This window comes from Apostichopus japonicus, chromosome 15, assembly GCF_037975245.1.
Source record: "Apostichopus japonicus isolate 1M-3 chromosome 15, ASM3797524v1, whole genome shotgun sequence".
NCBI lineage: Eukaryota > Metazoa > Echinodermata > Holothuroidea > Aspidochirotida > Stichopodidae > Apostichopus > Apostichopus japonicus.
The window spans coordinates 1,504,148-1,526,020 of NC_092575.1; the positions used below are offsets into that span (position 1 = coordinate 1,504,148).

Consider the following 21,873-nt stretch of genomic DNA (forward strand, 5'->3'; position numbering starts at 1 on the left):
AAGACCTATTTCAGAGTCCATATTGACAATTTCCAGTCACGGGATTTGGAAACTATATCTCAAAATACGTCAGAGGTAACCCATATAAAGGCGGACCTATCTTGGGGGATACAGAGTTTACACACTGAACGTCCAAAGTCTAAATGTGAAGAAGCCGGTTTGGGATAGATTATATTTGTACTTTGAAATAGAAAAGATAAATACGAAGGTCCTTTGTTTGGGAACGATTCTCTCTGTTCGACAAACCCAAACAAGTCACGGCACATAGTTGTAGGAGTGGACAATAACATAGAGAAGAGGCAGAACGTTACTCAGCATATTCCAAGGCCACAATTACAACATATTAACACATGAGTTATAGGCTTCTATCTCAACCGGACAATCGAAACTCAGTGGTAGATCTTTTCGCTTTTCAGAACTTTGTAGGCTTAATGATGAAGGGATTCGCGCAGTGTTTTCGAGGTGTTGAGCTTATGGAGGATATTTTATGGCGGGAAGTATATGATCATGAGTGTTATAGAGCACGATGTTTCAAAGCTCGTATATAATTAATTAAATCACTTAAACTGGGACAACATATTACGTACGGATTTTATTCTTAAAAACTTAAAACACTGTTTTACAGTGTGTAGATCACATATACAGTTGAACAATTATTCTCTTTAGCAGTCACTAGTTAGCTATTGCAATTAATTAATTAGTTAATTAGGCAGCTGAAATATCACGGGAGTCATAACGGACAAAGAACGTTAACGTGACCTTGTCCATCGATGTTGAAGCAGTATAGAAAAAAACTTTCATATACCTTGAGACAAAGATGAGTTTTTTTGCAAGTGTGGAAGACTAAACATAGATGAGGTAAGTCAGTCACTGTATATGTATACAATTTACACATGACAGGCAGATATGTAGGCTACATATATATGTCGTATGCATGCATGGCTACAAATTAATTCGTAATTACGAAGACAGGAAGTAGGCCTAGTACTAGAACTTCCTTGACATGGGGAGTTATCGAACGTTAGTACACTGTTATGCTTATAAGTAGCATACTTAGAGTGGAGGTATAGGCATATGTATTGCTATGGAACTTGTGAATTCACTAAATTTAGGGGCTGTTGAGGACGTAGGGGATAGGGGTAGGCTAAGGGAAGGGTGAGGGTTGGAGTTTTGGAGATGCAAGGCCTATGTATATATATATATTTCTCACATCAATTATTACTATACTGAGAAACAGCACTACTATCAGAGAAAGATTTCCACATGACGAAGAAACTTTAAACCTCCTCCCTGATTTATTGGTATTCAGTATAAGGCTTTGTTCAGTGGCGTAGCCATGCATGGGGTGTCGGGATATCACTGGGACCAATAATTAATTAATTAATTCTTTAATTAATTCGTTAATTAATTATTTAAAAATAATAAAAATTCTAGCCTGTTATACAAGATACTCGAAAGGTTACTTGTATTTATTGCACTATGTGACCTGCTTCTCACACGGTTTTCCATATTAGCCATTCTAAGCATATAACAAGATATCTATGAACAAGCTAACAATTCAGTGATTGCGTCAAAATGGCACTCATTTCATTGGATGAATATAACATAGAGAAACCGAGATACCTGCGTGTACCTACAAACACGTAAGTTTTATGATAACATATTTTTAAATGACTGATGTCGTTGATATATACGGACTTTCTACCAATTGGCTTACATGCTACATGTATACACACTGTGTGACATAACAATGTGGACAAACAGTTTGTCTTTGCTGCCCCCCCCCCACCTCCCGGCACAGAGCGAAGGCTCGCTTTACGCGCCTAGCTGGCTTTGCCAACCGTAAGTTTCACGTAAGTTGGTTTATTAGTTTAATGGTCTGATTCACATGGAATTTAAAAACGAGTTCAATGTCTGAAAGAAAAACCTTCTGAGTTCAAATACTGTATTTACATTGCAATATAAACGTCTTGTGTTTGAAATAAATAACTGACGAACATCACGAGGATAATCATCCTTATCTGATAATAGATATGTTATAAGTCGATATCATTTTAATGATATTTGATTTGATAATACATGGGTGAAGAGAGGGATTAAGGTGTGTGTGTGTGTGGGGGGGGGGGGGGTCATTTCCCCTTCTATCTTTAGGCGAGAGGGACGCAAAGTATTTCGATTTGTCGACCTATAGGTGGCCTGTTATGGTTGTTGATTTCAAACAGTTAGCATTTCTACGGTTCAACAGTTAAGCAGGTACCCTCCATTATAGTAGGCCGTGAGTTCACTGCATTTAAAAGCTTCACTTGTTTGTATTGAAACCATCTCATTCGTCCCCTGTCTTCACTTAATGCCAAACAAATGAGATATTATTTTCTGAATGCTTTGTCGTTGTAAGATACGATATGAAATAGGTCATGCTGCATCACCTGTCTAGGACCCATTCCCCCAACCACCCCCTCTCCTTTCCAGTTTGGTGTATGACGTTATTTCATTAGTGAGATCATTATAGCCGCTATGTAAAGTGCCCGAAACCTGAAGCAAATCAGCAGCGTAGGATTGCTATGAAGTTGAAGATATTCGGAAACGATAATTAATCAGGGGGATGGGTTGTAGAAAATCTTGAAAAATAATGTTGTAAAGAAGTTTTAACGATATACTTTCTAGTGGAAATAATACTAATACGACTGTTAGTAAACCAACTTTGGGGGTTATTGGCCTTCATGTTGTACTTTCGGAGATCATATTCTGTTTATTTTTGGTGTTTGTATTTGTGTTTCATATGGAATATATGAGTTCAATGTCTGATATTTGAATTTGTTCAATAGTCAACAGGGCAACGACTTCTTTTCTTCGAGCCTATATAGTGTAGTCGAAAATAGAAAACATGCCTCCACATGTAAAGAATTTCAATCGAAATGTCAACATGTTGTGCCATCGCCATCAAGAATACAATAAATGTTAAAACAATGCAGGTCAATAAGTTCATTGTGTCCTTCTAATGAAGATGCTGGGAGATTAAGATTTACGATTAATGCGGTTAAAAGGGATGTTCGATTTTCACATCATTATCCAGGGACTTGGCTTTAAAGGAGCATTTCACATATATTAAACATCATTAATTAAGATGACTCAAGATTTGAAGGATTATCAACACCATGTTTTTTTTTTAAACTATGACACCTCAGCTCTCAACGTTTGCCTAAAGTCTGCCTTTTAGTCTCATCTTCGTCAACATTAATGACATAACAGGGAGCTGCTACTCAATACCTGGACATAATATGCCGCGATTCTACCAGGCAGTTGTTATAACAACTCCCTGATTCTACTGTCAAGATTAACACAATTTTCTCTGTCTGTTAGGTCGTCCGCCATTATATCTATCAGGTTTGCAGTGTTATCATGTCGACAGGTTTATCATTAATTCGATATCAAACTACCAAGATTAATTGCACTATTGTACTATGTTATCTGTTGTTGTAAGTAGGCCTATAGGCATAGGGAATTAAAAGATTCCCGCGTAACGCATTTTACTACACATGTTTCATGGGTTATAAACACGTGTTTGGGGACGTGGTGTACAAGCCGCGGTGGAAATTATCTTCCGCATCCAACTCTAGACATAGGCTATACGCTGCGCAACGATGACACAAACGTCGCGCAAACGCCCTGACCGGAGGAGGAGCAGGGGTGGAAATGGGGTGGGGGGGCGGTGGAAATGGATAGGTCGATATTTGACATTATTTGTAACAATAGGTTAAAATCAATTGTATACACCGTCCTTTCATTTTCATTTTTATTTCTGTCTTAAAAATTATAATTTTCCCTTGGGTCTAATTAGCAGATTTGCTAATTAAGGCCCACCTGAGTGGAATCACGATGGGGTGATGAGGAGGGGGTTGAGAGGAAGGAACGAGTGTATTGCCTCGTCCGAGCGACCCCACACATCCTTTTCCCTTCCCAGGCACACACCTATTCCACTGATTTCATCCTCTTTACACTAATTACGCTGATAGTTTTCCCAGAATAAGAATAATCAAGTATATGGTTTGTCTTCATTAGCATAAGTTAATCTATAGGTCTATACCCTATAAGAGTTGCACATATCATAGTATGCGATTACGTCACAGCTTGTAAACACCACTAAGGCGATGTATACCGTCAAACATATATTCACTTCCAACTCGAACAAGAAGAAATAAATCGAATTGATCAAATATGTGACCGATCTACAATGATTTCATATAAAATATTTGTTTATAAATTAATCTGACAAAACAATAATATTAAGAGGGTGGAATTACAATGTCTTTGAAAAATCCTTCAGGACAACAACAAATTTAACCCAAGTCGTCTCGGCTTATAATCAGCCAATGTACCTAAAGAACCGTCTGCGTTTATTTCTTTGACAGAACTATGCCTATTTCTACCCTCATGGATGCTGGCTTGCCGCCTGTTCACCAAACGACTACCGATGTACTCTCGACAAGTGTTACGACAACTCCTGCTTGGATTGGACTTGATTGTCCCAACGAAAGACAAGTGAGACACGTGACATTCATCATTTTGAAATGTTAAGGTCAAGAGGTCAAGAGTATTGACCCCCCAAATATGTTGGAAAGTCAAATATTGGGCACCCATGTTCAAACGGCAACGCTCGTTTTGCTGCCCTCTAAACCTCACTGAGGTAATTAATTGCCTAACTGAACACTCTATTATGTCGAGGGATAACGTGGATGACGTCAGAACATTCAGGAAGGTATACTTCCTGTTAAAACTGCGTGGTCAAATCTCTTGGCCTTAAAAGCAGCTAATGTATTGCTTTTAATGAAATGCTTCAATATCGCTATTGGTTGGTGATATTTGTGTACGTGTCCGACTCTAGACACGACTTGTCGGAATTAAAATGGCAATATTTATTTTAAACCGTATACACCTGTAAAAAAAGTCGTAATGATGGCATGTTATCGTTAATTGCTACTATTTTTTGCTGCTATTTTGATTAAAATTCGATAAAACACTCCTCCAAATTATTTCCAAAACGGTGATCATGACTAGATCAAATGAAACTTCTAAGTTTGGGGAAATATTGAGGGTGCACGCTTGTAATATATATCTTAAAGTTTAAATACGACTGACAATTATTTGTCTGTTCGTATTTGTAACATATTTGCAGTTGATGTTCTAGCATATTTAGGGATAGTAGCAATGATTTATACATAACTGCATGTACTGTTACCACTCTTTAATCGAGATAAACAAACACGAACGTGTTTGTATCGTGGAAATGTCATAAACAGTATTTCTCATGATTATATCATATTACGTAAAATACTAGAAGTCTATTGTAAGACGAAATTAGAGAACAATACGCCTATGATGGCTTAAAACAAAGCCAGTTGACGTTACGACGGTAGTTATGCTGGTTGGTGATGGAACTCAAAGGAATTCGATTGAAATGTTTGCTCCCATGAAACCTTAGTTTCGTGTTAATGAATGATGACATTTACTAATAATATGCTTCAAATTGATTACCAGGATATTAATTTAACCAGCAAAAATATAATTTTCTCATGAGAGGGTGAGGGTTCGGGGATTGAGCGGGTGTGGGGTGGGGTGGGGGTGGGGACTCGATCGCGGGAGCGGTAGGGTTTTGCTATATCCACCAGATTACCCGACACATAAAGTGTAGAAATAGCCCACTGGCTCGGAATAGTTCTCGTAATCCCATGCTTTATCTATAATAACTTTGAATTCCATTTTCTTTGGTACTACATGCAAATTAATAACATAAGAACTATACATGAACATTTTATCTGTTACTTTCACAGATCCGCACTCTTGGTCTCATACAGATGGTATGTGCTGCAATAAGTCTACTGGGGGCGCTCTCCATGATACTTTATCTGACTTTCAAAAGGATTTGTGCCAATACAGAGGTGAGTGGCATCATTGTCTTAGGGAAGACTGTTTATTCAATTAATTGTTATAACCTTTGTTGGAACAACACGGAACGTATAAGAAGTTTAATTTGGGAAATGCCCGGGCACACGTGCCGACTGTGTCGGGTTTGCTGATACTACCTAAATATCATTATCAATGTTAAGTAATATATGCAGATGTTAAATTTGAGATAATTACGCTTTGAAAATGCCAAAAAGGTTGGTCTTACTATGTTAATGGTTACAAGTATAACCTGCCAGAGTAATTAAAGTATTGTTCCTTCAAGCTTTTAAACTATAGTCGACACATATCCAATAATACACACACACGCACACACACACATGTTTGTATTACATTCAGACCGAGGACCCCATTGTATTTTCCATTGTTCTAATCCACGTACCCTAACCTTAACAATACCCCATACAATCGAATTCTTCCGAGGACGTGGTGATTCTTTAGAAATCACAACCGAGGACCTGAAATTCTTTTGTTCAAGTCCTCGGTCAGATAGAAAAACAAACGCACATACGCACAGACAAAAGTAAACGAGGATGGATACGCAGCATTTTTACTCGATAGATTGTGTAAAATTGTCTATAATTGTTTGCCAAGAGAGAACGTCCTTTTGTAAGTAAACGAAAAGAGATCACGACTTAAATTGTTTACGGGTTTCTTCAAGTTCTTTGATCACCGACGTAAAATGACTGAAACATACTTTTCTTTGACTAATATATTATATTTTTATTCACAGGTTCGACCTCTATTCCATCTTAGCTGCGCAGATGCGGGCCTTGCCATCTTTCTCATTCTTAGTTCAACCTATTGGAAGCGATCAGATCTTGCTAAGTCGTGTGTGTATTTCCAGATACTGGCAGAGGTAAGATGCACGCATGCGCAAAATAAAATTTCAAAAGAGACTGAATGCTTATTGTCGTAGGCCTTTATCAGAATTACGGTACTTTATTATACAACATTTTTTAGGACAGAAACAGAATAGGTAATGTAAAGTTGATCGGATCTAATCCAATCCAGCCCCATTCTCAACCTAAAACTAGCCCAAACTGACATTTTCTCTTTCACGTTAGGATTGAGAACATGTGCCATGTTAATCCATCATTCACATATATATTCCTCTTCTCACGGTAGTTTAGTATAGGAACAACTTGACACGTATTGCAGCCACATGCATCGAAAACGTGAATTTAGAAATATTAAATTTGTATAAAAGTGTCAAACTTATGTTAGGTCTCGATGTTCTGAGGTTCTTAATCCACATGAACCTTTGAATATTCGTTTTGATTCAAGAAGATGTAAACCTCGATATTGTTGTTTCCAATTGTACCGAAGTTTGGTAGCTGATACAGCACAACACTACACCCTCATTTTGTATCAGTGTCGTTTTGGGAATTAAATTCCTCCAATAGAGTATAACTGTATACCGCCCTCTTTTTGAAAGTTGTTTTAAAAAAAGGCGGGAAAAGGTTGTAGTGGAAAGTAGTACTATGCCGATACAGCAAGAGAACAATGTTGATGACGTTATCCGGATATAAGTTGACACATGACACCGACCACACACGTAGTTAATAACGAAATTGTACATTATACTATATTTTACACTTTGACACATTTTCTTGCAGATGTTTTACCTGATTACGTTTCTATTGACCGCCAACTACGCCTTAAATGTGTACATACGTATGAAAGATAGATACCACCGTGCCAATAAGTTGATCCAGCTAAGGGTAATGCCAACTTTTACCTCGACACTGAACGTTATTAAAAGCCTAAGCGAATGCTCCCCACGGTGCAATCCACCGGATGAAATGTCTTAAATGTATTGAAAAAACAAACTAGAGAGCAGCAGGGATGGGGAGGGGGGGGGGGGTGGGGAGGTGAAGGTTATGAGCCTCTCGCTTTCGAAATCCCTTCATCCTCCCTCAGATCACTTTACCCTTTAGCTAACCCTCCTTGTATACCACCATCTTATTCAATATACTAGTCATGGCATAGCTTATATACAATATTTAAATAAAAAAAAATACTTGTTTTCTTAAGACTTAAAAATTTCAAACAACGTCTTCAAATTATGGACATATTCTTTGATTTCTATATTGATAAGAATTTCTCTGCTATGAAAGTAATGAACAAGTTTTATATCTTTGTCACTTTTGGTTTCTTTCCTTTTATTCTCACCGTTATTACGTTTATCACATTTCTACTTTGCTTTTACCTTTCCAGGAACAAAGACATGTTATCATTTCAATCCGTGTTGCTTATTTTTTCTCATGGTAAGTAATTTGTTTTAACCATATCATGGTACGTTGGGGGGGGGGGGTGGAGGGTAGGGTGGGGTGGGGGTGAGGGGTAGAAAAGGGGATCAGAGGAGACCGGTCACGGGGTAACGTCATTGAAAAACCAAACGATATTTTTCAATACATTTGTATAGTCCTACACGTTGGTTAAGTTTAAACTGAATCATTTTCTTTGGTTGACGGAGGCCATCATCTCTCTTTCTTCTCCCTACACCCATCCCCTACACCCATCCCTACACCCATCCCCTACACCCATCCCCTACACCACCTCCTACACCCACCCCTACACCCACCTCCTACACCCATCCCCTACACCATCCCCTACACCCACCCCTACACCCATCCCCTACACCCATCTCCTACACCCATCCCCTACACCCACCTCCTACACCCACCCCTACACCGATCCCCTACACCCACCCCCTAGACCGATCCCCTACACCCACCTCCTACACCCATCCCCTACACCCATCCCCTATACCCATCCCCTAGACCGATCCCCTACACCCACCCCCTAGACCGATCCCCTACACCCACCTCCTACACCGATCCCCTACACTTATCCCCTACACCGATCCCTTACACCGATCCCCTACACCCATCCCCTACACCCATCCCCTACACTCATCCCCTACACCCATCCCCTACACCGATCTCCTACACCAATCCCCCACACAGATCCCCTACACCCACTCCCTTACACCGATCCCCTTCACCTATCCCCTACACCCATCCCCTACACCCATTCCCTACACCATCCCCTACACCCATCCCCTACACCCATCCCCTACACCCACCCCTTACACCGATCCCCTACACCCATCCCCTACACCCTACACATCCTACACCCACTTCCTACACCCACTTCCTACACCCACTCCTATACCCTCCCCCACTCTTGCAATTTCTACACTGCTTGTGCAAATGATACATACGTTGAGTACAGACAACTACACAATAATATTGAAAACACACGGAAATAAACAGAGGTTACACAATTAGCCTATATCTCACGTATGTCATATCATAAAACGAACAGACATAATTATTTAATTCGGTGTGCATGCAAAAGTATACATAAAATATTATGATTCATATGTAGCATTATGTTGGTTGCAGAAAGTATGAAATCCATACGCCAATAACTTTGCAATAGTCTCTCCCCTAAAAATTGGAGGAAAGGGATGACATAGACTACTATTCCGATAATCCCGCAGTGCCCAAATAACCTACGAAGATGGGGGGGGGGGGTTGTGGGGAGGGAGGCAAGAGCTCTGGCTTCCATAGCCTTCTAACCAAATCCCAAATTTTTGGCCCCTTTAGTTTATTCTAATGTGGCCGGCCTTACCCTTACAAGAAATGCTATATATTCAGCAGCGGGCGAGTATCTAGGCAATTCGTCTTAGGAAGGAGTCATGGAACATACCATATTTTCATTGCTGACTTTGCCGATGGTAGAGGTACAGGGAGGGTGGTAGCGGGAAGGGGGGGGGGGGGGGTTGGCAATGGCCACATTTGACTGAGGGCCCAGATAGCCGTCATTCTACAACTGATATTTGTGAAGTACCGTTTTTTTTAAAACTCTTTTTCAAAACAAGGAAAAACTGATATTCAGTGGTGGCGTTGTGCTACTAACAAAGTGGTTTTACTTTTGGTAAACTCGATATAAAGTATACATATTTAGCCCTATGATTATAACGTATTGTCTAATGCTGGGTTTATACCCCACTCATGTTGGATAGTAGTTGCTTATGATAGGTAGTACTGTTTTATTATCGTACCTGAGCATACCTTCATTTTGCACTAGCTAGGTAACGCAACAGTAACATCCACAGGGTGCTTCTGAGTATGCTGATAATATCGACTAATGCAAATTTGAATGGGTTTGTGGAACTATACTCTTTCAACAGAAAGGCATAACGTACACACACACACACACATGTATATATATAGATATATATATATATATATATATAGATAGATATAGATATAGATATATATATATATATATATAGATATATATATATATATATATATAGATATAGATATAGATATATATATATATATATATATATATATATATATATAACGCTAAGCTTTGACATAAGTGTTTTCGGCCCTGATATATGATATTATAGTTTATTAGATTTCTGAATTTCACTTTTCTCACAGGATTTTTCCTGTATTCTGTGTGATTCCAGCTCTCATAACGACAATAATGATGGATAAGGATTCATGTTACCCGTAAGTAAACAGTCCTTGGGTAATAATTCTCTATCACTTACGGTATAGTATGGATATTAGACTGAGTCTTGTTGAGGTCAAAGGTTAAAATGCACCCATATAACCTCATGTAGATGCATGTAAACTGATGTCATCTTTTTCTCATCAAAATTTGATAAGGAATGATAAAGGAATTTACAACAACAGGTCTACAATTTGACAATTCTAGCCACATACTGACAACTATGCAATTGCATAAAAGGTCTACCGCCGGCTGAACTCGGGTTCCCACTGGTGTTCTCCTGCATTACATCACACACCTGATGTTACTGTATGGGCTTATTGGAGTATTGTCCTATATTTGCTGATGATAATAAGCAATGATACAGGGTTTATGTTAGAGGTACATAAATCATGCCAATTCTTTGAATGGCAATTTTGACTGACTTATCACGTTGTTAAGTTCTTAATGACTATACTGGCAGGGAAATACAAGTACCTTTTGCTTTTTTGTTTTTTGTTGATTCCGATCCTTGTGAATAATAAACATTTTCCTGCCTTTCAATTTACATACTGATATACATATATATATATATATGTATGAATTAACTAGGCCACCCTAAGCGAACTCCTAGTTTTAACGAGTGAAGAATTGTATGAATTAATTATTAATTGATTATTAAATTACTGTCTCCGTTTTATTAACGCAGTACCGTATTGTGAGGGTATATAATGAAGTGCAATAAAACAAATGAAAACTAATGGCAATGATTAACATGGCATATGCAGTCATAAATTTGAATGAAAATGTTTTATGCAATTTATAATATAGAGGGATAATTATTACTTTATTTCTTTATATTTTAATTTTCCTCTTATTTCGTCAGATGTTTCTCTCTATTTTTTCGAGGCCCCGTAAACGTAAGTTTATTTCGAACTCTTCATTAAGGTATTGTTTCTTGTTTACTTATAACAACCTTATATAGAATTGAAGTCAATTAATTTTGTTTTACAACGTAACTTCAGCACTCAGACCTGTTAAACATCCGAGTACAACATTATTACACGAATACAAATAGAATTCCTCTTTAAATAAGTATGAATACATGTACAATGCAATGAGGGTCATATCACTACAATATACTCACTGGCGTGCGCAGCCTTTCACATGTGGGGTGGGGGGGGGGTTAGGGGATGGGGGTGGGGAAAACTTGAAACTTTCCCTGACTGATTTGGGTAGGAGCTTGAACCTTTATAGGACGTCCAGGGGTGAATCAAGGATATATAAAGGAAGGGGTACAGCCCTGGGGTTATTGAGGCCCACACCAATGGAACGGGGGGGGGGACGGGGGGCGGGTATGGTTCCACCCCGAAAACAAGTTAACAATATAGACGTAAAATAGTACATTTTGAGGTCACATTTAACAAGTATAAATTATATCTATATAAGTGGCTATAAGCGCAAGATTGTATTCATAGATAATAATAGTAATAACAAAATTTCCCCCGACTGGTTACGGAGTACATCCAAGTTAATAACTTGGATTCGAGTACGAGTGCATGCTTAGGCTTTCTGGTCGTTTCGCCCAACCAGCATGGTCATTTCGCCCAACCACCATGGTCATTTCGCCCAACCAGCATGGTCATTTCGACCAACCATTTTGCTGTTTTTCTGCTTGATGACTTCGGTCAAGCGTTTATCAAGTCGGTCAGGCGTTAATCAAGGGTATTGTATACAACAGTTAGGTGTTTATCTATATAGTTCTACTAAGTGTTAATCCAATGTTATACAAACAAAGGGGAATCGGTCTCAATAAAAACCTATCAAACCTAACCCCTAAACCATTGATCCATCCAACAGACTGTAACCACCACTTCAAGTTTCCTTAATATTCGGTTCGTATCCCGTATACGTTAACAATTCCCGAACGTTTCCTTATTAAATTGACCAAACCCATAGAAGTATCCCCGTCCGTTATATTGAAGTATAATATTTAATCAATGTTGGTCGAAATAACCATGCTCGTTGGGCGAAATGACCAACAAGGTTGGGCGAAGTGGTAAGGTTGGTTGAAATGTCAGTTGGGCGAAATGGTTGTTGGGCGAAGTGACCAGCAGTGTCAGTTATGTGCAGTTGTCGCTCTGTAAAGAGACCACTATAACGGCGTATCATCATGTGCAAATTTTGAACATTATTATATAAACTGCAAACTGACAACGACAAAAAAAAAACGGTAGCAAAAATTTTAAATCTTTTATAAAAAGCTGAACGATGGTAATGTATGACGGAGATTTAAATATTCCATGCAGTTTAAATATATTATGGAAAGAAAGATAATTACTTGAAAATATATAGGAGCTAATGAATTTCTGTAGTACACAGATCATTTACAGTAATCTTTCTTATACGTATATATAACGTATAAGTATATATAACGTACAGAGAGATTTTACTTTACATATACGTACATTGTGCAGGATGTATATGTTGGTTGATATTGACCAATGGCTTTTGTTCTTTCAGAAAGCTGTAACCGGGCAAGGATTTATCCAGGTCTTGGGTAGTAAGGGAGCCGTTTTCTTTATGGCTACTCTCCTGTCTTCACTATTAGCAATAATTGTAAGTCGTTTTGTATTCGTTATCGTTCATATCATATTATATATCATAAAATACCATAATAGTAGTATCACATAATATCATATGATGTCATGTGATATCATATCACATAATATCATATAGTTTCAGATGATATGATTTAATATCACATAACATCATATGTTATCATGTGATTTATATTATATCATATCACATAATATAATATAGTTTCAGATGATATGATATAATATCCTATAACATCATATGTTATCATGTGATATATATTATATCATATCACATCATAAGATAGAGTTTTAGATGATATGATATAATATCCTATAACATCATATGTTATCATGTGATATATATTATATCATATCACATAATATCATATAGTTTCAGAAGATATGATATGATATCCCATAACATCATATGTTATCATGTGCTATATATTATATCATATCACATAATATCATATAGTTTCAGATGATATGATATAATATCCTATAACATCATATGTTATCATGTGATATATTATATCATATCACATAATATCATATAGTTTCAGAAGATATGATATGATATCCCATAACATCATATGTTATCATGTGATATATATTATATCATATCACATCATATCATATCATAGAGTTTCAGATGATATGATATAATATCATGTATCATATTTTGCATAATTAATCAGACATCATAATTATGTCGTGTGGGGTGGTATCATGTGACGTCACGTCAAGTGACGTCACGTCAAGTCCCACTTGAAATCTCAGAGAACAATACTGAGTACTCTCTCAACTAATCCTTTACATTCTCAATGTGATTCTTTTTCGTCTCTATCAATGCTCTATATGCGCATGTGTAAAAGGTCGATCAGCAAAATAACTAGTTAATTAAAGACAAATTTTAAGATTTATATAAGTAAATGATTAATTGAAAACTGACTGTGAAGTTTTTTATGCAATTGTAAAGAGTATAAGATATTTATGGTCAGAACGGGATTCGAACCAGGGACCTCTGTGCTTGTAACCCAGAGGTTATTGGTTCGATTCCGGTTCTATTGTCATAAATACGTTAGCTCTTTTCCGAATTCTATTATTATTATTATGTTATTATTATATTCAGTATTTTCCATCTCATTTTCTCCAACAGATATTATACTCCTTAACGACAAAAGTATATAAACATTTGCTTCGTCAGCAAAGTGGTGAGTTTGGCGTTCCTTAGTTTGCACTTCATTAGGATTCCTCTCGAACATGCCCCCCCCCCCAAAAAAAACAATAATAAATAATATAAATATGTAAAAAAAAAAAAAAAAGGATTTGACAATGTATTTATCAGTGTGCATGTAACATTAAAACTCAAAAACCGCTTTCAGCTTATACTAGGCTCTACAGGACCATGAGTTGAACGATTTAAAGGAAAGTTTTATGAATACTGATCTGAGATCTTGTTGAAAGTCTTCAATATAAGATGACTTTATTCTCTTCCTTCTTGCTAGTTTCTTGTTTGTTTTTGGCAATAGACAATATCTTTGCTCAAAATTGGTGTCATAATTCTAATGACTTTATTTGTCGAAATTGGGGAAACTTTTGGTTCTTTTCGTTTTCTGTTACAGAGTATACAGACAGACAAAGAAGTAGTGTGCGTGAACTTCAGAAGAGAGTGACCCTCTATATAGGTGTCTTTCTATTTTGCTGGACACCAGGTAACTAAAACGGAACTTATATTCATTTACAAAGTGTTTATTTTTGTGCTGAGTTTGCTCTTAGCCATGTGTTTCCGTACATACAAGGTACACATGAAATGATAGTGTAGCCAGAAATACGAAACAATTATAAGTAATTCAATGCTAACACATCTCTGAAGTCAAACGACTGCATTTTATTTTAAGGTTTTTCGTGCAACCGGGTATAGGCTAATGTGTACGTTTTCTCTTCTTCACAGCCTTTGTGCTTGCCATTATTGAAATTACTAACCGTTCACCATGTGCACAACAGAATCTTTATTTCCTGTATATTATACAAGTAAGTTTTTGTCATTTTTGTGTCTGGTGTTTCAGTCCTTCTCAGGAGTTATTACATTAAAACTCGCTCTGTTTCCTGACATATATCACATACTAACACTTAGTATCAGATTTATATACAACCTGCACGGATCGCCTAATTTTTATTCCTAGGACGAATAAGGGTTTCAGGTTTTTCAGGAATTTACAAATTCGTTTGAAATCAGAGTTAGGGCTTAGAAAGTGGGTTAGGGATCTAGTTCCTATGAAAATGAAGGATTGTCGTTCATAATCTAGGGTCAAAACTAGGAAAAAAGATTCAGAACATGTTTTTTGAAAAAGCGTCACATGTTTGGAATCCAGGGATTTGATTGGCCGATGCCAACGTTCGTCCTGGGGAAAAAAAAATACGCGCACGGATCCATGATTCTTTATAATCTCAATGAAGAAATCCCTTTACATCGGAAAAGATTGGGGAAAGCGCGCTTATAACACACACGTCCATACACCCATACAAAAATGTATCCTTATACACATGCCACATACAATGACACTTAGCGCTCATGGATAATGGCAAGAGCACTTCTGGTTCGCATTGTATATCTTTATCAATCTATATATATAGGCCCGTATATGTATCATCAATGAGCTCGTTTGTATTCACACGTACATAAAACTTGAAACATAGCATGAACTAGTATTTAGTAAGTTTAGATCTTCAGAGAGATACCGTAGTAGTTCCGATTAATCAGTTTATACCTTATATAGCATGTCATGTGCATGAAGTAATCCCAACTGATATATACTACTATGTTTGCTCTGTTCATTATTTCTCTTGGACTTTCTCAGCTATCTTTGATATGGTAATTAGTGATTCGTTTCTCTGTTTTAGAGTATCACGGCTCCTTCCCAGGGTATTTTGAATACCCTGGTGTACGGATGGACCAGGCGTGCTTACTATTCTTCAAAAGAATCTTCTCCTCTAAACCGACAGACTGTTCGTGGTTACGGATCTTCCACAACTAAGCGAATATACCCACAAAAACCAGAACCAAACAAGCAGTCAACAGAGGAAACAACATTATTCGATAATCAGGCCTAAATCGTAGAAAATCTGATGGACTATCTAGGTCTTTTGTTTATTATCACAGACATCAGCTTTAATTCTAATAGATCACAAAAATGTGTGGTTACGTAATCAATATAGGACTTGCAAGATACGGTAACAACTTGACGCAAGATTCTCAAGAGATGAATGCACATTCTTTCAGCCTTTTGGCTAAGATCGTGTGTATATCTGTTCCCTTTCGAGGGGAATGGTGATGCACACCCGACGATGATCACACAGTCACAGTCTCAATGCAAGGGGACTGGGGTTGAGGGCGGATCAGTCGTTCGGTAGTTTGGTTTTCGTGCCCAGGTACTTTCTTGGGCGACTTTTTCTTAAAAAGTATTCTTTCAGCAACTAGAACTGAGTATATAAGCCCCCTTCTGAGGCACACCGCATCAGTACTTAAATTGAACAGGATCGGGGTTTACCTACCCCTGTTCAATTGTTTTTATGTAGGATGTGAGGGAACGGGGGAGGGAGGGGGGGGGAGGTGTCACATGGAGGGATTGGAGTGAGGAGGTTTCCTTTACTATGGCATAGTGATATTACAAACTAGGGTTACTTTTGCAGTGTTGTAACTATTTGTTATTGAAACCTTAAGTACGTACATATTATCCTATGATCATGTTTGTGGCACTGTGCGATTTTTGTGTTGTTTTGGGGCGTGCCAGACATTTTGGTAGGTCCATGAATATTTTGATACAGTATAATATGTTAAAAGGTTTACAAGCATCAGAATACTCCGTGTCTAGGCACCTGTGTTGTCATGTTTTCATGTACAATTTTCAATGTAAAGTAAACACGTAGGTCTATACTTTTGCATGGGAACCAGTGTGATAGGCTGTGGTGACTACAACGCTTAAAAAGGAAAAGAAAAATAAACCATGCAAGTTCAGTTTTCACTACCCTTTTGTGAGACGCTAATGCAAGAATACCAGTATGACAATTTATACTTAAAGATTTCATTTGCTTCAATTTTATAAGTTTTTGTATTAACACTTCTTTCCTGATATTTTCACTTCTTCCGGTCAACAATGTTTCTATTTAAATGTAAAAAAAAAAAAGATCTTTCACGGTTTCCGACAAATTTGCTTTAATTCCTTCCATTAATATTAGATCTGGAAATCGTTTGATAAATCTCGATTATTTATAGACTTGATATATCCCGAAACTTAACAACTATGTTTGTTTGAAAATGGACATCTTTTTTTCGTCTCAAAAATGACGTTGCAAATTCGGTGAGGTGGCTTAATTATGTGTTGCTGAAAGTACATAATTGGTAAGTGAAACAAGCTTCATATATATTGCCTTTCTTTATGATGGGTACTGCAAGAACAGATATCATGACCCCGGGGTTGCAGGCAGGTCAAAGGATTCGGGTGCCATGTTCCGTCAGCATCGGGTGGGGGGTGCATTTAGCCAATTTCTGAAGTAATCTGCTTACTCTGTCTCCCATTTACAAAACCACTGTTTACGCATATTGATTTGGTTCTAGACAAGGAACGAAATGAAGACTTAATGTCTCTTTAAATACCAATTTTTCTCAAAAATAGGAATATTAAGACGGAGGAGCAAACGTCGGGTGGGGGGGGGGGGTGCGGGGGGGACTTCAATATGAGGCGGGGGCTTTCATACAATGGAGTATTCCGAGGGCGAATTTAGTTGATATGTTAAGTACCACATGAAACAATAAAATGTCGACGAAAAAGGTACGAGGTACTGGAAGGTGTGTGTGGGAGAGGGAGATGGAGGGGGGGGGGGGGTAACCAAAAGGACGGAAAATTACTTAAAAATATACTTAAAACATTTTACCTGAAAAATTGTCGAAAAATGTTTCTAACAACATCCTACCCTTCTCATTTAGAGAAAATTCGGTGGAATGCTTTTCGTCTTTTCATTGACTGTTTTTGTTGTCCTAGTCATATTTCAACTTTCTTTTGTGCAATCAAATATTCGAATACGTTATTTATATACGAAAATAAAATTATTATAAATTTGATTTTCTTTTTCTATAAAGAGAACAAATTAACATACAATTTTGCCCCTTTTTTTCCATAAACTGTTCTCGTTCGTTAAATTAATTTTTTCTTTTAAAGTTAAATAATCGAACAATTAATATCACTATTCAATTTCACGAGGACTTTTCCTGTGTTTTACGTCTTGCAATGTTACGCATTGACGATTCTCTCAGTATCAAGCAGTTCGGTTTCAAAAGCTTTTCATCGCTGACTCTATTTTCTTCTTCAGCTTCCTTTACTACTATAAGACCACTCTTTTTGTCCTTTTGGCCTTCCACGGACAATTCTAAATCTCTGACTTCTGCCACTTTGGAATTCAAATTAATTCCAGCATTCTTTTCTTTATCATCTTTCACCGGGGTGGTTTCAGTATTTTCTATCTCTTTCCCGGTTTCTTGGCTTGTCGAATCGTCCAAACGTTGCACGTTTTCACTGTCCTTCGTTAAACTACCTCGCATGGCCGGTGTTTTTCGGTCTTCGGTGTTTTCGGTGTTCAACTTGTCAGTACCGATGTTTTCATTGTCACTCTCGACTGATCTTCCGCCAACGCTTGCATAGTTCCCGATACAGGAATTTTCTTGCTTATGGCTTTGTTTTTTAATAATAACAGAGTTGGATTGCTGAAGATTTCTGTGTTTCAACAACCGTTTTACTAGTAACGGTTTACGTTTCGGTATTGCGGTATTTAGCACGGTTAATCGTCCCGAAGGCTGACTAGATGACCCATTGGAACTATTCTTCTTCCTACAGTTATCATCAAGGTATATCGTTTCCAACGATTCATTGGAATCACTCTCTCTGCATCTCACTGAGTTGGGTTTATGAAAAAACAACACTTCTCCTTCCATCTGTCTGGTCAACTTCGAATCTTTTAATAAGTTTAATAGTTCTAAGCTCTGTTCCACGGTTTGATCTATACAAGTGATTTTGACCGATGTGACATCGTCAGGTGGAGGAGCTGGGTCGGCTATTAATCCAGGGAGGCCATCACTGGTGGAATCATGGATCTTGGAAGAAGTTTGGTCATCAGGAATGTCGGTTTTAACGGAAGGTTCATAATTGATGTTACCTAATAAGTTCGACCCTCTTGTGTCTCCATAATCATGCCTTGGAACGATTAGTTTGCTTACAAGCCTGTTCCGATAAACAAAAGAAATAAAATGTAAACAAAGATATATATATATATTTATGTAAAGACTATATATCCACTGGTTGTCTATGAGACGTGGGGGGGGGGGAGGTACTAATTCCAAACGTAGTTAATATATATTTTATAAACCAGCCAGATTTCATTGAAGGATGAAAAACGATATAATATTCTGATGTGTGTTTTTTTTTTAAATTAAACATAGACGACTGGCGAAAATTGATACAAAAGATCATGATTGCCAACATCATAAATCTCAAAGTTCAGACTTGATATGATCGATTTGTAAACTCGAACATATATTATGCCTATTGGTCTAACAATTTCTTTCCACCGAAGGACAATTGATAATAACGTCACACATACATATAAGACGCAAAACAAGGGCGAGTTTATACCTTCTGCTATCGCGAGATCCTCTCTCTATCTGATCCGGAAATGATGCAGGCATTCTCTTTACAAGTGTAGTCTGCTCTTGATTCTCCATAAGTTTCTTCCATATCTTCAAATTCGTCGCCTCTCTAGCTTTATTCAAAGTAAGAAGATGATGATCCATCGCAGGCTTATAAGGTGTCACGCCTGCTGATACCCGCTCTAGCCTAACATACGTTTCTCCCCAATAGGTATGAGCCTACCCGACAGCGACCTGGAATAACGTAGGGTCACACCCTTGTATGAAACAAACGTTGATGTTGTCTCACACGAATAGTATCTATGGTTACCTTTGTTTAACACCGTCATCGGCGCTTATTATCGCAGTCGCTCTTTTGCGCATCCGTTCTTTAGGAAGCATATTCTCTATACTTCTTACACACTAAAGCAACATGGACATACGGGCGCGTACATGCACAAGAACTGGCGTCCGCGCATTCGCAACGTGGTTGCGTGCAGTCTGTGATACTCGTAACAGCGCCGAAAATATTATGCACTCGATAGTGAAGTCAACCTATGCGTGAAGCGTATATCGTTTTGACTTCAGGAAGGGTCTTTTATGTTTTAATGACCACTAATATCCTCTTCTGTAATTATTCTCTACCAGCTATTTTAACGTTATATTGCTATCCCTGATCCACCGGGCAAGATAAAAATTTCGCAAACATATCTACAGCATAAAGCAAAAAACTTGTATATTTAATCTGCATACAAATACATCACAGGCGTTTTCATTCGTGGTATTTTGATGTGTGTTAGACTGGATGCATTCTTCACAAACTTTATTGGAATATTTTCGGGTAAGTTATTAAGCACTTGACAGCATTATTTTCCTTTTATTTCACTTTTCATAACGTTAACATATAACCAAATTAGGACATGCACACATCGAGAAGAAAACAATGTGTGTGTGATATCCCTAGGCACAATATGTTAACGGTATGCAACCAATTCGAACTTACTGATGCCGTTATACGAACATAATATCTAATATACGGGAAAAAAATGAAAAAAGTGAAAATAATTTGACAACAAAAAGCAAATATTAATAATAATTCACACTGGTTAAAGCGAACGTCAATCGATTAAATCGGAATTTTCAGTAAATCAATCTATTTAAGATTTATTGTCTATTAGCTACATGTATGGTGTCACACCACTTTTATAGGTCCCTCCAACGCTATACTGAGCTATATTCTATAGTAGAAAAATAGTGCAAGTAATTACCATTCTTAGTGCGAAGACAAAAAAAGGTAGTCGGGTTTTTAAAAATGTGTATGCATTGTCTTGGTATGTACACCAATACCAAAATATATAGCCAAATAGTAGGATATGTATAGAAAAACAAATCTGTCTGATGTATTAAAGTGGTTTGGCTGATAAAAATGTTCATGAATTGTGTTTTGTATGTTTACACAAATACCAACATATATGCAATTCACAGAAATCACATGGAGGTGAAATAGTTCGAATTTAAGATAAAAATTCAAAAGTTCGGAAAAATACCCCCTTCTCAAAAAACAACAACAAAATGACGAGGAAGGTGTTCGGTTCGATGTCGCTGTAAAAGGAGAAATTACAGGAACCACCCCCCCCCCCCCCGCCATTTAAAACAAAATAATTACGAGGAGGAATTGAATTTTATGATCTACTAAACATTATGGTGTTCGGTATATTGAAGTCCAAACTTCGATGTCGCTATAAAAGGAGAAATTATACGTGAAGTAAATCGTATGGGATAATAAGGGTATAGTGTGATAGAATGCTGATGCTATGTTGAATTGAAGGGAGAATTTCGCATGTTACCTCTATCCATACACTCCAAATTTAACCAGGAAAGGTCGCATATATTTCTTCAGGGTTCTAGTTTAAAATGAACCCAATATAATTCTGCTAGAATGACCAGGAAATTCTGATTAAAATCCTGATCAAGTCGTTTGTACTAATCGTAATTCATAGTTGAAGGTACATTTTGTACTTCTGTGCAAGACTTAACCAGCAAAAATAACCACTGCAAGGTTAGAAAGTAAAATCTGGCGCTGATGGTAAAGATGAAAAGATAATTATATATTAT

The 21,873-nt window shown here is 37.4% G+C and overlaps 2 protein-coding genes across 2 annotated transcripts; one reads left to right on the top strand and one right to left on the bottom strand.

The window, feature by feature from the left end:
• The first annotated feature begins 154 nt into the window (after positions 1-154).
• On the top strand, positions 155-17,799 carry LOC139981199 (transmembrane protein 116-like). Its single transcript, XM_071993406.1, has 13 exons — positions 155-858; positions 4,410-4,539; positions 5,829-5,936; positions 6,695-6,820; positions 7,581-7,685; positions 8,182-8,231; positions 10,428-10,499; positions 11,366-11,399; positions 13,003-13,098; positions 14,239-14,293; positions 14,705-14,794; positions 15,034-15,113; positions 15,984-17,799. Exons 1-13 carry the CDS (start codon positions 854-856, stop codon positions 16,191-16,193), a joined length of 1,161 nt encoding a protein of 386 aa, XP_071849507.1. The 5' UTR covers positions 155-853; the 3' UTR covers positions 16,194-17,799.
• Positions 17,800-17,948: 149 nt separating this feature from the next.
• LOC139981198 (uncharacterized) lies at positions 17,949-20,064 on the bottom strand. Its single transcript, XM_071993405.1, has 2 exons — positions 19,766-20,064; positions 17,949-19,354 (listed from the first exon to the last, which is right to left on the bottom strand). Exons 1-2 carry the CDS (start codon positions 19,921-19,923, stop codon positions 18,334-18,336), a joined length of 1,179 nt encoding a protein of 392 aa, XP_071849506.1. The 5' UTR covers positions 19,924-20,064; the 3' UTR covers positions 17,949-18,333.
• Positions 20,065-21,873: the final 1,809 nt, after the last annotated feature.